The sequence below is a fragment of the Bombus huntii genome, chromosome 10, assembly GCF_024542735.1.
Source record: "Bombus huntii isolate Logan2020A chromosome 10, iyBomHunt1.1, whole genome shotgun sequence".
Classification (NCBI taxonomy): domain Eukaryota; kingdom Metazoa; phylum Arthropoda; class Insecta; order Hymenoptera; family Apidae; genus Bombus; species Bombus huntii.
Genome location: NC_066247.1, coordinates 1,570,517 through 1,587,109, shown reverse-complemented (window position 1 = coordinate 1,587,109; position 16,593 = coordinate 1,570,517). Strand labels below are relative to the sequence as shown.

The 16,593-nt window shown below is 38.3% G+C and overlaps 1 protein-coding gene across 2 annotated transcripts in view; it reads right to left on the bottom strand.

The window, feature by feature from the left end:
* LOC126870727 (suppressor of lurcher protein 1) overlaps nt 1-13,347 on the bottom strand; it is a 527,940-nt gene extending 514,593 nt beyond the window's left edge. The window contains exon 1 of one of the 2 annotated variants that reach the window (XM_050628716.1): nt 12,584-13,347. In XM_050628716.1, the coding sequence (XP_050484673.1) occupies nt 12,584-12,586 (3 nt within the window). In that variant the 5' untranslated portion in view covers nt 12,587-13,347. The remainder of the gene's footprint in view (nt 1-12,583) is intronic. The other variant, XM_050628717.1, reaches the window with a different exon arrangement.
* Between the last annotated feature and the right edge of the window lie 3,246 nt (nt 13,348-16,593).

Here is a 16,593-nt window from a genome sequence, read left to right as displayed (position 1 = left end):
TTTCCGAAGGATTTGGTTATTAGACCTGAAGTAGACCGACGTTATCTAGCATTCTCAATGGCCTAAGATGTGCTATGAACCTGGAGTTTCCGAAGGATAAAGGGATAAGGCATTTGTAACGGTTCAGTGGAAATCGAACCTTGAATGATTAGGAAACCTGGTAGAAATTCTATGATATTACTTAATCTTCATCCGCTTATCTTTAGGCAAAGACCAGTGGTGTTTTCAACAAACGATGACATCGCTAATCAAGCGATTAGTAGCTATGTAATGAAAAATATGCTATTTATCTAGATGAACCAATCACTGACCATAAACAAACGTTTTACCGGGAAAGCTCTTGCTTGGATCGGCTAAAATGAAAAACTTCGAGAGCAGGATTGTAAAAACAGTTTGACCGAAGCAGCGAGTTTTGGAAAGGAAAAAACACTACAAACATTGACCGAAGCAACGGATTCCAAAAACGAGATTCAGAACTTCAGAATCAGTTTTCATTACTGAAACTGCAAAAGCGAAGCAACGGGCTTTAAATATATACTTTGGGCTATTCATTGCAGGCAACAGGTTCGCTACCCTAACGCGAACTATGTGCGAGCCAAAGAAAAGCGAGTTTCCACGAAAACCCATTGTCTGTAAATAAACAAATTTTGTATCTCAGATACATATAATATCGAAGGATAATTCATTTTCGGCGAAGGAAAACCCAAAATTAATCTTCTTAATTACATATTTTTCAGTGTCCTTTCTTTAAATAGAAAAATTTCGTCTACTTGTACTACGTTCCCTGATACAAATGCACCGTAACGATTATACGTGCAACGCGACGATAGTCAAGATACGCTGCACGTCAGATTAATGGAGTGGAGGTGATTATTTACATAGTACAGTTATTGGAGCGAAAGTAATCACGCGTAGATTGAATTTGAAGATAATCACGAATTTGGTGTTAGATAGTCGAATCGAAGAATTCATGTTTGAAAAAACTACTTGAAAATGATAATATAGATTAGAATAAATAAGCAATGTTTTTCTCTAGTATCGTAATCTGATGTATAATATTTAAAGGACATTCCTCTTCGAACATACTATTCCATCATTTGATATTATGAATGTCAAATTGATTCCTCTAACCAAAAAAAATTGATTTTTTACCCTAAATTTCTGAAATTTTCTGAAATTTCTGAAACGTTTTGCAATTACTTGGAGGATAAGCTTCTCGATTACCATTAGCTATGCCTCTACTCGCAGCGGAATACTATTGTAACATTTTCAATGCAACGGAATATTAATTATCGTGATTCGTGCTCCTGCTCCAATAAATGAGAACGACATTACTCTATATCAATAGTTTCCGAACGAGTGAACACGCTCCTTGAGGAGAACCGGGACATTCTGGAAGGATCGCGGCGCATAAATCTTCTCCCGCTCTGGATCCATGAATTTTCTATCAACGTGGAAATTCTTCCGCTATTAGGTCCTTTATTAGAGTCTTCGGACGATGATAAAGAAAAAGCCCGGGGCCAACCCGAGAGTTTTCCATCGAAAGTCGAAAATAATACACGATGTCGCGAAGTTGCGGCAGAAACTTGCCGCGTCCAGAGGAATAAAATTTAATCGCGCCACAATGGCGAACTTTGTCGTCACAACTTTCCTTCGCACTCATCGCGATCAATAACTCGTCGCAGTGTTGTTCCGCGCTTTTCGATCAAGACTTTCTGAACACAACAGAGGAGAAAAGTGTATTGCAACAGAGAGAAGATAAAAGGAGAAAATAGAAATAATAACACGACAAAAAAAAAAAGAAAAAACACGGAGGTCGCTACATAATTTTGTTTTTATTTTAAAAGAACACGTGGATTTTTCTTCGGTACGATCGGTGCCATTAAGTTATTTCGAATGGAAATAATGTCGCGACAGAGTGGAAGCATGGATAACGAGATTCAAAGCAGTAGCACGAACAGGGCGCTGCTTCCGTCTACGTTCAAGCAAAAGTAAAGGAGCGCTTGAACCTTGGTGAACGGCGAACTACTCGCTACATTCGCGATAAATATCTCTGCCGTTCGTTACGTAAGTGCAGGGACCACGAACGCATCACGAGCCCAACTTCCACGACACAGTACTTTATCGTCATCGAAATGTCGTTTCCATTAACGGCGACCAAGTGACTCGCAAGCGCAATTTTACCTTTCATATATTCCATCGCGCATAATTCAAGATTGCTGATCGTCTTCGCTAATATTTCCTCGTTTTTCCAAGTTGCATACGGTATCTTTTCAATTCAAAATCACCATTGGTAATTTATTGTTTCTTACAATGGAATACAGTTACAGTATAATTTGCCTGATGAAGAATACTCTCACTTTCCAATGACTCTATAGGATCGAAATATATATTAAAATCTAGTGCAATATTCTATTCAGAATATTTAAATAAAATATAGGTCGTATTAATTAAAATCCTGTAAATATAAAGTTGGAAAAATAAAAATAGTAAAAATGTTTTATAGCAGGGAATGACCGACTTGCTCAGCCACGCGCTCGGTTCCGAGGTTTTAGAGTAAATCCGTGCTATTCCTCACAGTCTTCTTACCAAAAAGCACCTCGCCTTCCGCACATTATAGTCAAATCCTTCAGGATCAATGGTCTTCGAGGCAACGCAATATCTGCTTGCTTGCTTGCTATCTCTAAACTATCTCATACATCATTCAAAACAATCAACGTGCGAGGTTCTCAAAAGCCAAACCGACCATCTCCACCTTTTGTCAACGTCTCAATTTTGTTACAAACAAAAATACGTAGAAATTCATGCAGTAGCTCGAGCAAATTATCGCCTGCAGAAAAATAAAACAAACGTAAGAATCTGTTCGTAAGAATTTGACCAATTCCCTTCTCTATCTCTCTTATTGTTGGTCATGTCATAGAACACAGAAAATCGTGTGTACTATCTCCTCAACTTGAGAGGTTGTCGTTATTCTACGATGGTTTCATAAGCATCCTTCATACGTGTTTGGTTTCGACACCGATGACATAATGCAAGGAAATTTCACACCTTCGTAACATGACCAGACAAATTTTGTTCCATCTGCATGTCGCAAGCGATATACGTAACATAGCATTCGTATCTTTCTTCAAGTGAAATTGAGATCGGATCGTACGAAAGAACATTTTGAAGAGCATCTAAAATGGCCAGCAGTTTTAACTCTCTAAGAATAGATATAGCTACAGCGCCAGGGTATAAACTATCGTATTTCCGAAATTACGATATAAGTATTTAGTTACTGGAATACCGCGAGGGTAGTAACGTATTATCGAAATTAATTTTGATCTTGCGTGTATACCGTATACTCCTGGATAGGTCACGGTTAAATCACGGTATATTTGGTACAATTATTTATTGCTTAGCCGAACATGTGTATGATATTTGAATTATACTGGCGGTCCACAAGAGCATAAATGTAACGCGTGTAATGCACGAGGTTATTTCATATTAACCATGCAGTTGCGACCACGATTCTCTTCTACATTACGACCTACAACCATGAAACAGCTTTTGTCCAAACCATCGATCGTAGTTGGGAAACCGACAATAATAATTGTTAATTTAACAAATAGAGGTATGTCATCGAGTAAACAAGATTGGAGATCGCGCTCCAACTATGCGTGCGTGAACGTACGTTTAATTTTACGGAGCCTTCCACAAATTGGAAAAAACGCAGTTCGGAATTCATAGTTTTCGAAATTTCGTAACAACTTTTCTTATTTTTGTAAAATCTGTCCATCTCGAAGAATAAAGGAAAGCACTCGCAATTACATTGAAACCATTTTACTGCGAAATAGAATGACGATGTGCCGCAACACAAACGCGTCGCGACATTAAAAAAAGAGTTGTCATACGTAGAATGAATTACAAGTTTTAATAGTTTGGACGTTTACCATTTGTTTGTCGTCGCTTTTTTGCCGCATGGTACGTAACTTATTTTTGATAATAAGAAGTTATTTTTCATTCAGGATATTAGTATTACGGACGATAGAATTTCTACGTCCATAGTCCTCGATACCTGCGAATATCATAAACGCAGCGTTTTTATGAAGTCAAGAGATGATGAAGAGATCCGTAAGGTCGAGAAATTTCACGCAGAGAAACATTCTTGCTTTTAAATATCATGAAAAGCGTCAAACCCGTTCAGATATCGTCTATTCTTTCCCTATCCCTATTAAGCCATGCGCTAAGGGCGCGTGGAAGGGTGTCTATGATACCATAAAAGCATGCTGATTGGAAATTTCCTACGCTAGATGGAAAACGAAAGCGATGGAAACCTTGATGGAAAAATCGACAAAAGATTGGTTGGAGCGAAACATCTCGGAATTATTTTGAATCGTTAAAAAGGCACGTTTCTTGGAAATCTTTTACGATTCCATTAAATTTTCAACGATATTCTCGAAAATGACGATCTAGTCGTGAAACAAGTAAGAGATAGCTAGGAGCCTTTGGTAATTCATATTTTCAATGAACGACGAAACTTGTCGTGTATTTATCCGCGAATTTCCAATCGATATCTGATATTTCACGCCTCGTGAAACAAAACGCCTCGCTCTCTCCCGGTAATTTTCCTCCCGGACTTGCTTGCAGCAACGGCAGATCCGCAAGCTCCTTTCACCGCAAAGAAACAACATAAAGCCGTACACTTTCTTGTTAAACAAACACGTGCGCTTAGACTTGATTTACCCGCGCTTTAATTTCGTTCACAACTAGATTCTTTTTAACGCTTGTTTCGGTCCATACCTACAAACAGACAATATCAAAAGGATGTTAGGAAAAAATAGGAGATACAAGTGTCCGTCTGTCGTGACTTGGTTCGAATAGTATCAAAAGTGATTATTGGATAGCCGATAATGTTAGAGCTCGTGAAACGTACCGTTTATTAAGCTTATCGAGACGGAAACGAGTAAAGGACGAGATCGAAACGTACACAAGTGTACGTGCGTTTATCGCGTTGTTAGTAAGACGATAAGAACAACCATGAGTTATGCCATCGGTACGTGCATGTCCACGAGTAATTTCGCTGACTTCTCGCAACTGTATAACTCGTTCGTATACGCGCGCAAAGTCCGCCGAATACTTGATCTATTACATACCTGAAAACCTCTCTAAATACGGATCGCCTAAAGTTACCAGTTCATTTTACGTGAAACATGAAACAGCTGAAAAAGTTACGGACACCAATCAATAGATTCGAATCCTGTACGTTCGTTCCATTCACTGGCCGTAAATATCGCAGCTGTCGAGACGGCGAAATGGTTTTTTTTCCGTTTTCTTGCACCAGATGGACGAACGATCGCGCTTTCGTCTTCATTTTCTTTTCCTTAACGCACTGTTCGTTTCTACCAGCTGGCAATTTGCAAATAGTCGTTTTCATAATAACACCTTGCACGGTCGACTATTAGCAAGTTATAATGTCTAAGCAATCATGGAATCTTCGCCGAACTTCTCTAGCGATGCCACGAATCAAGATAGCTTAAAGAGGTAATTTTATTTTTTATTTCCGCCATTTCTCGCCGCGATTTAATTAAATAGTCTTCCAGTTGAATTCAGGTTGCTTCTTTTCTTTCTTGAGTTTATCGTCCACCTTCGTCGTCACGGAAAATAATTCAATTTAAATGAAATTCTGAGTTTCGCAATAGCTTGGAGAAAACGTCGAAAATGTTATATATTTCTGTTGAAAATTTTTACGAGAAAATATCGATTCTTGAGGAATACGGATTTTAAACGCGAGAGAACATTTAGGTTTGCTTTGTAGCGAGCTATTCTTCCAAGATAAAAGTTCTGTCTACGAACCGTGTAATCAGACAGAAGAGTTTTTAATGGAAATTTTTTCTACAAGTTAGTTACCTCGTAACCACAGCCATTTCTGTATCTTGTTGGAATTACGTGTTTTCTTTCAAAAAGAATATACAACAGAGTTTCATTGTACTTGATAGCATGGTTGTGACATTGTCATCTTCAAAAATTACACTGCAAATAAAAAGTTTCGCAACATTGTATGAGCGCAAACCACGAATAATTTATGGACAAATCATTTTTCTGTTTTATGTAGCAAAAAAAAGTCATTGTCAAGAATGCTGGTGTTATCGATATTTCCTACAACGCAATAAACTTTATTCCAATGATTTATCATCTTCGTAATGTTTGCCCGTAATGAGCAATAAAACTTGCTAACGCGTTATAAAGGTAATCCAACATTAAAAGTAATATTTCCAAATTGCAACGTTATAAGGCTAATTTGCCGCTTGGATAGAAGGGTCGATGTATAAAGCATAAGGGTGGTTTTCGGAGTTTCCCGATACTCTCACACACACACCATTATGAACCTAATTGCGCGACCGATCTCCACATGTACGACAGTTCGAGTACACTCTCAAAGGATCGAATCCCTTGACGATAGCACCAAACAACGGAACTTCGGACACTCGCTTGTACGGAATGTATACTTGTGAAACTCAAAATATCTCGCACGTTGACGCATAATAATGCGACTCTCGTCTCGTTCTTAACTTCTTCCGAACGCGTAATGAGTTTTTCTTTTAAATTATGCTTTAAGAATTTCTCATATCATCGAACGGAAAGAAGATGTTTGCCTTTTTTCGAAATGCTAATCGACCTTTATAAAAGAAATTAATAATTCCCTTTGCCTCGTTTGTCATGAATTAACAAAGCGTTATAAAGCAACGATCGATCGACGATTTGGCTCGACCAAACACCGTCGATTCTTTCGTTTGCAATATTTCATGACTTCGCAGCGAACAGTTGCCGGCTGACTTTTAACTTCAAACGATGCACTCGTTGCGCCTCTATAACTTAGCGTGAACCAAAATTTACGTTTCAGTGGCAGCATTATTTATCGGGCGATCGAAGCCAAGCGTACTACACACAGACCGAGGTTTACGACTTCTTCTCTGCCATACGAACCGTTCGAATTGCTAAGAAAACGTATACCTCTACCATTCGTACTTGTATGTTGCAACACGTGCGGTCATCGTAAACGCACGTTGCTGCAAACGTTTCAGGCATGCATATCGAACCGATTTGCACGACACGTTGACACGCGTATTTGATTTGCATATTTTTGGATGCTAATATGCAGACGCGTTTAACCGTAAAAGAGAATGTAACGCTTTCACAGAAACGTCAAATTGACTTACCTTTGAAGAGATATTTTCTATCGATTTATTTGACTTTCTCGACCAAAATTATATAAATCGATCGTAAAAGGAAGATATACGAATGCGCGACAATGTGTACTAGTTATCTTATTTCATAATTCACGAATATTGGATATTTTTATAATTCACGAATTATAGAATTTATTATCTATTCACTTTTGCAAGTTGTATTAATAATTGAATTTATCAAGTTACGCTAATATTTACAGACGAAGGATGTCCTTATAGGCGTCAAGTAGAGAGAAAACTCCGACCAAGAAATTATTTTAAGATTCAACTATTCTCCATCTTTCGCTTCGTTTCGAACAAATGAGAACAAACTAATAAGATAAAATAGAAAAAATTTGCGAACGATCGCCATTCGTTAATTTACATTGGCGTAATATCGGGGACAAAGTTGGGCAATTTCCAGACGAATTAAATCGCCGATATCCGTATTCGCTCTAATTAAAATATTGGAACGCGCGAGAATGATTAAACTAATATCTCACGGGTTCGACTGCTAACCGGCTAACGCAATTTAAATACCAAAAACGCGCTTTGACGCTATTAGTTTACAAACCCCATTTATCTCGAACGCCGCGTGCACACGAGGGGCTGCAACGTGTGTATTGAGCACATCACGCGGTGTACCGGTGCATATGAGATATCAAAGTAAATTGACACAGCTTTACTTGACAACCAGCTAAAATTGCTAAACACTTTCTACGCGTTTAGCCATGCGCCTGTATAAACAATCGAATATATTTACATTGCAGAATAAGTTCTCCCGCAGGATCTCTCCATTCCTGAAACGACGAGTGCCTCTACAAAATGGAATGGAACAGAACTACGCGACATTGTCTGCACGATACCCCCGAAACATGTCTGTAATCATACATATTTTACGCGTACATCGAAGCAGTATTACGTTCACATCGTTAAATAATAAATAAAGTTGATTAATAGCACTCTGTGGCGTTACCGTTAAAGCGTAACTCGACTCTGTAATGTTCAACACGTTGACTGTTGCGTGAATTTTATATAGCCGCGATAGATTGAAATATACAACGCCATAACATTTAATTTTTGCAAAATGTTATATCGTATTTGCGCGTATTTTTCTCTGACAATGTCATTTAAATCATTCGCATCGTTGACGAATTTTTAGCCCATGAAATATATCTCGTTTTAATCATCCTAAAAAACGTAGTAAAAACATCGCGGTCATCGATGATCACCGTGGCAGTCAGCGTGTTAATACGTGTAACGCTTTACCATTCAAATTTAATTTTAACCAGTAAAAATTCATTCCCACGGAAAACGCTCGTACAATGTCTCGTTAACACAACTTTATTAATTAGTCGTCGTCACAGGGAGACATCACGTTCTTCCATTCACAGTTTCGTCGATATATTTGCATTTAACGAAGAATATCGGTTCAAAGCGGCAATGAAACGCGCGCAAAAATGGCAGATGACGTGGGACGAACACGGGAAATCAATTTCCAAGGCGTGAACGGGGACAACAATTCAAGAACTTTGTGCAACGAGTGCAACGCTTGTAAATGTACTTCGACAAGCGCGTGAATGGCGATTCTCGTCACGTGTGCGGGAACTCGCGCGCGCATCAAGCCGCGCACACTCCGATATCACGTAGGGGTGGCCTGCCGGTTACCGAATAAATCATTGCCCGTGAAAAATATCCCTGGACCCTTGGGTAAACGACGGAACGACGGCCTTTTGTCGCGAAACCGCGAAACTTTCCAATTGAAAGTCGAACCAGATGCAACATCGTCCTCCCTTTTCTTCCGCTTCTTCTCCTGTTACTCGACATTCTCGCGAAATCACTTTTTATGCATGAACCGAAAGATCGAGACGAAGATTAATTTTCAAATGACAAAACGAACATCGGAAACGGTGAAAAATTGAACAACTTTTTAATTAGTTCTCCACCGAAATGTAATTAACCCTGCTGCATTCTGCCTGTCATTTACGATCCAACTGTATTTTTCTAACGCTAGAAGATACTCCAGGTTTGAACAAAGTATCCAAAAATTCTATTTGACGGACGGAATTTTACGTTGAACGCTTCGAGAAGTTCAAAACCTTTTTCGTTTGCCAACATGAGAGCAAGATTGAAACATAGAAATTCGAGAACCGTAACAGAATTAATCATCGATTTGACACGTTTGAATATAAGCGTATTAGCTGTGACGAGTTTTATCGCCATTGTATCGAGTGCGATTGGACATCTGTAAGAAAACTACAACTCCATAAACGGGGGAGGGTTACGAAGCCATCTGTGCTGATTATGGTTGACGAGGGAACTGAACTTTCAGCTTAATGTTTGTCCTACGCGAGAAATACCCGATCGTGTAGAAAAAAAAATCGCGAGAACACGTCTATCGAGTGTCTGTTTGAGAATATAAAACTGGATATGTTATTAAAGTCGAGAACTTTTATAAATCTTTAGCGTCACGTCAAACGCGATTCACAGTTTACTGCGCTTTGGATAATGTAGTGTTGTAATTTCACACATGTGCATATACTCAGCCGCCTTCGCTTCAAAGCTGTGCGTGCTATTGGTTGTAAGTACGCATTCTGATAACTAAATCGCCTCGTACGAGACCTTGCCTCTTGCCACGCGACGAAGTAAACATTGCGACCACTTTAAAGTGATCGTACGTGCAGACTTTTGCCGCATGCAGGCAAATTTCTATATACCACGTATTCTAATCTACTCGATGCTCTAGTCGATAGAGTCCAGTTCAAATTTTCGCTGGATCTACAATTTGCCGCATAATAACTTATTAGATCAATTTATTTCACAGAATTTATAAGAAAAATGTGCAGTGCGATAATAGTAATTACACAAAGGCAGTGGAATAAATTCAAGCGCAAAGTAAAACAGAGACTAATTAAATGAAAAAGATATATGTGTATGTATGTAATAGATAGAATTCCTTTGAAGCAGTTAAATTAAATTCCCTTGTACAAAAGCAAATAATGGAACAATAAGAAGGTTCGAACATTAAGATCTGGCTGCATATTGCTAATTATATCCATTATGCGTATGCTAATTCTGTACACATATCCATATACGTGTAGAGAATACAAAAATGTCTTTTCTCAGTTTATGTAATATCTATACAGGTATATTAAATTACTCAGAGAAGCAAGAAGGTATAGAAACGAGCGACAAGCTTGGTTCATTTAAAATGGCTAATGTATACAATTGATTTCGCATCAGCGAGATACGTCGATTAATGTCAATGTAAGCGATATTTAAGCTAATTGCTGAACCAGCCAAACCAGTCCTCGGTCAATGCTCAGAGCATCGTTCTTCCATTATGCAGTTAGTATAAAGCAATTAAATTAAACAGTTGATACGATCGATCCAGATTGTTCAGGTGTCAGGTTATCGATGTGCATGACGCAAAGTGGGATAATATACATATAGAGTAAAATCGTGGGTGCCATTGTGTCTGACCTGGGGCAAACATATACTCAGGTATGTATGTAAATTGCGCACCTCGACACATGCCGTTAATGGCTGATTGTCTCCTTTTCTATTCTACACTTTCACAGAAACAACGAGCCAACGCTTTCGATAGAAAAACTCGACGCATTCGCAAAAACTTTAAACCGAACATAAACTAAATGCTAAAGTAAATCGGTAAAAAAAAACTGTTCGTACGCTATTTTTTGCCTTGGGCGCACGAGATATTCGCGTACTATATAATCCCATAAATTGATCGAATTTTAATAACGAATACTTCGATATTGTGCCAGGTGATATTAAAATGTTTCTGTTTTTGTTCCTACTTTGAAAGTTATAACAATACTATATTTTCCGTTACACGCGAATGCAACATTTTTATATATATTTTTTACGCCGTTTCCGATAATACATGTTTGAATTAGAAGCATTATCTTAATGCATTCGAAAAATACTATAAACCTTCCGTTGTACGAAACTTTGTAAAAACGTTCCAAAATGTGTTACTGTATTATTTAACGCCTCGAGTTCATATCACGAGTCTGGCTCGTCATCGTAATACCTACAATGTAGAAAAATAATGGTAATATCGTTGTATACAAAGTATACAATGACGAGATAATCCGAATTAAATGGTACATCAAGGGGTTAAAGACTATAAATTGTAACGTTAAATAACTGCATCTTTGAATTTGGTGCCTTAAATGAATTTGCTGTGTATAATGAAATCCCATTATTTATACATAAACGTTGAAATACCTTAAATCAATTTACTCGTGGTAATGTCGAAGAACAATGTAATAACGAAAACAAGTCGTAATTTACGCTACTCTTTATTAACGATCATTTGCATGCCATTACTACGTTCAATGCTTCGTAACACGGAGAGTTCTTGAAAAAAAGTTACATACCTTTGTGACGATTTCGTATTTTAACTAACGTAAGTATAATTTACAGTTATACGTAATAAGAAATATCGTTTCTTTCAACCGAGATGTTTATTATACTATCGTTTTTCAAATTTAAACAAAAATGTAAAGACACTGCTCAAATAATGAAATTTAAAACGAAGTTATATTTTATGCCAACATAATGAACCAAAGTGACGAAATTACATTTATAAATAAAATGAATCTTTTTTGAAAAGGTTAATTAAACAAACTGTAACCCTCCTCCGCAACACATACGCGTCATTTCGAAAGATGAATATATTTGGAAGCAATTTCAAGTAAAATCACCGTTATTTCATGATTTTATTTCCAATGATAAAAGGAAAATCCCATAAAAGAATGGCGCATCATACCGGTGAAACATTAATCTGGAAAGTCGATGTTATAGCCGACGAGTTTACTATGAAACGATGCAGACAAAACCGAAACTCGGACATTGAAGTACTATCCGTTATCAAAAAGAAAAAAACGAAACTGAAAACGAGAAGAGGTACACGCGAACCAATGGTCAAACGTTGCTTTAAGCCATTTGACTGCGATATTTTACACGGTTTACGCACGACAGTACAAAGAAATGTAAACATCGCAACCGCATACAATTCAACGAAGCATGTATATTTGGACGGTCGCAACAACTCACGAGGACTCGCACACGCAATGTGAAGTTTGTTGCAATTTTTTATTCGTACAGAAGTGTCTCGTGGAAACAACAATGACACGCGAAATGGTCCTGAAAACGAACACAAACAGTACTCTACCACCGTACTAGGTATGCAATGCTACACTTCCTGAAAGATTTATGCCCGCTCCATGTGCGATTTCAGCATTTCCAGCCAGCTGCAGGGTCCAGTGAATTGCGTCTAACCAAACTATCGATAGACGAACCCGGGTTTGAATCGAGGAATCCAGCGAATAAAAATTCAGCGCACTTACCATTACGTTAAAGATGCGACGTCCCTCATGCTTCGGCGCCCGATACAAGCATTCCTTCACAGCCGGGCGACGTCTCCGCTGAATACACGACAGCCTGCACTTTGCACCAATTCATACTAAACGCACTTTCCCGAATTGCTCCCTTCACACACCGTTCATCAGAATTCCTTCGAGTACACTGACTAGGCACTCTACGACAAATCGGCAACAAACCGGCAGTGAGACTGTAAATCTTGAACACGATCGAAACAGGGATTGAAACGCTCGCTCGAATACATTCGACCGAATAGACCTCTACGCACTCGCTCAATCGCCACGTTTCAATTGCCTTCTATGCTCGTAGAAAGTAGGAAAATTACAGCAAAGAACGAACAGAGATACACTCGCCATGGACACAAACGGACACTATTTTATTCTTTACTACATCGACTCGTTTAGGACGAACAACAGTCAAACGTAGAAAAGGATCGTCGTGACAGTTGTAACGATTCGTACGACACGTTGCCCTGTCATGTTCGCGGCATGATCGCGGGAACCATCGACAAGCGATAAGACATCCGCAAAATGATCGCACGATCGCTGGGATTTACACTTCGTATCTACGCGAAGCGACGGCAACGACACAAAACTCGCGATGAGATCGGACGTTTCCGCGAACGTGACTTGTTTTCGGACAACAAAACGTGACGGAGCCACGCGAAACGGGGTGGTTAGAGGTAACAGGGTGTAACGCACACGACTCTCCAGCGGCAGTTGACGCGACACTAGAGAAAATCCGAGTCCGCTTGCCGCCACCGGATGCCAGACGCCGGACGCCTGCGCCCTTTGCCACCGCCTCCACGAGCCACGAGATTTCGTGCAATCGACGCAACGCGCCAGTTTAGCTCACGATCATTTCGCAAACGGATGTACCGCCGACCCGTCGAATATCATTAGCTTCTTTGTTTTCCGCCGTAACATCCCCGACAATCGATAGAATTTTACGTCAAGGTTACAAAGGCATTACATCGAGATCGCAATTCAGACTTTTTCCATACGATCCAAACAAGGAATTTCGGTCTTTCGAGCTCACTTCAAATACTTTTCTCGTCGTATTATCGACGCGATATTCCTTAACGCTTGAAACTGTTTCGGATCTGCCCTCAAGACGCAGACCGCAACATCTACGAAACATCGATCACGACCAAATACAACGTACACACGATTTCTGTCGTAAAAACCAATAACATGACAATCGAGAAGAAGCAAAATAGAAGTCAGAAACAAACTATCAATATAGTTCGTAACTATTAAACTTTGTCAACAAAAAGAAATTGCCGATATTCACTGAAAATTAGAAAATAAGTTAATTGAAAATTTTGAAATAGCGCCGCATATTTTTTCTGATACTTTATCGTAGCTTCTAAAGAGACGAACAAGCTTAGGTGACTTTGTACCTCAAAAATGAAATAAAAATTTGTAAAACGTAGCTACATCATACATCGAATTATTTCTGGTGAACATTCTCATTCACACATCTCGTATATACCATATCTACTTGAAACGAATCTGCGTTAAACGAATAAAGTGGTTCACTGTAACCACGATTGATTAAAACGGTCTTCGAATGAATTTTTTCGAAATTCTATAGCTAACGAGCACTTCCATAGATACTGATAATATTCACAAAGTAGTATAATCGTGGGATTACGGTTAGATGCAGGCTCTTGGTAACGAGCATGGGTTAGTCAGGTCGAGTTCGGCACAGATGCAGATAATGGAATCGTAATGCTATCGGCTGATCGATGATAATTCTACATCGTTCAATGGAAAGCTTGTGGTCTGTGAAGTATAATGAGCACACGAGAAATAGTAAGCTTCTGTGATTAACAAGCTTGGCACAACGTTTCTCTCGATGCAATGGTAATTTTGCACTGATCGCTTGGAATCGTATGACCCGCAAGATAATTCTACTATAGTGACAACTATTTCTCGGAATTATTGCGATGCAGCGTTAATACTACATATATCAGTGCTTTACAATACATTTCAAATAATATCTGGCACCCTTCTTACACGGTGGATACGTACACTGCACAAAACAGCCGTAAAAAAGGTCGTGAAACAATTGATTTGTAACAAAGCATAAAACTTACGCATCGTCATTCTCTATCATATCGCAACATGTTTCCTTATTACTTGAGAAAAATCAAAGTTCGTCGCTCGACCGTTACGATGACATCTATTTCGTTTTTTCCTTTAATAATTGTCTAACAAGCCATACAAGTTTTCAGATCCCTTTGAACTCGTGAAGAACGTTCCAGATTAATAACATTTGCGATAAACAAAACGCGTTAAAAACATTGCATAACTGTAACCAAAACGTGTTAAATAGACCGTGTAAAAAGAAACGGTGTAAAAGTAAATCGTGCAAGAAAGGTACTGTGCAATAAAGATACTGTATAAAAAAAGTCCCAGGTGTATTTATAGTTACGAACATATTACTTAATGGAAGAGCTATTTATATGCGTCTACGTGTATCTCTTTTTCTACGCAAATTTAATAATATTATGGAATAAAGTTTAACTAGTTATTTATGTTTAACTTTTTACAAATATCGATATGTACTTCCAGATTTACCAGATTTAATTTCATTACAGAAATCAACATCTACGTGTATAGGGTTCCAAACTGCTGTTGCTTGGTAATGCAGCTGTTTTGAACAGGAGTAAACAAACTTCTTACTCGAACTAGTATTCTTGTTGGAAATTATACTAAATTACACTATCACACAAATTGGAAATTACACTGTTACAATATCACATTCAATCAGAAATTTCCTTATATTCTGTACTGTAACGCGGTAGCGTTACAATTTCATCCATTTCAGATAAAATCATGCTGACAGAACCTCGTAATTTGTACTCGTAAAACAATACTTGTAACAATGCTGTGCTCTCCGTAAAAAGATACAATCAATTTTTACCTACTTTTCGTGAAATGAAAACATAAATTGTGAAACTCTGAACTGACCAAACTGATAAATTATTGTTAGTATGTAAACAGTATCTATTTCTACCGTATTTTAACGTAAAAACAACGTGTGGATTTTCGGAAATTCCGACCAACAGGAAACACATGTTACATTACGTAAAGGAGGAATTTTATAATTTGAATACTTCGTTAGTGTAAAATAATTTCGTGTTTGCACTGATGCAACGAAGGCTACATAATAAGCCAGTCACGTTCATCTTTCTGTTTATTGTGTATTCACCGTCGAGGAAGAGCTTACAAACTCCAACGCAATTTGGATGGAAAAAATCGAATACGTCAAATGTAGCAGTTGGTGAAAATAGAGGAATAGTTGAAAGGAAACAATGACAACGCGTTCATGCATTATTGTATTTACAATAGAATAGTATCAAGCCTGTCATTGATAGGTAGGGCAATTTACGTTTCACGGTTATGTCATTAGCCCGACATAAAAGCGATTACGGCTGCTTCGAATTGCCGGCAGTAAAACGAACTTCTGCTTTAATCTGACATAACATTACGGGCCATTGAATAGAACTGGGTGTTCCTCATTTCGCGAACGAGGAATATCGGCTGCTCGATTATTGCACAAGGATAAGTTTGTCAACAATTGAATGCCACCGTTCCCTCTTCCACATTGAAACATTTTTCAACATTCTGAAATGCTCTTGATCCATGAAATGCTCGTAGGGTTGCACGAATTTAAATACGAGGAAACGAAGGGACAATACGAACAATTAATTACTAAAATGAAAAATAGTAGGTAACATACGAAATATCCATTTTCTTTGGTTAAAATACAGTAGTTAAGAAACAATTCATGTAATATCAAAAGAAAAGGAGGGTATACGCTTGGTCTATCGTATATTTAAGTTCGAGTTTTCTCGGGATAGTATAAGTTGTAAATTTAAGGTATAAACTAAGAATCGTAAGAGTGCTGGGGAAGAGAGAAAGAGAGAGAGTGTGTGTGTGTGTAAGGAAGAGTGCATGCCTTGGTA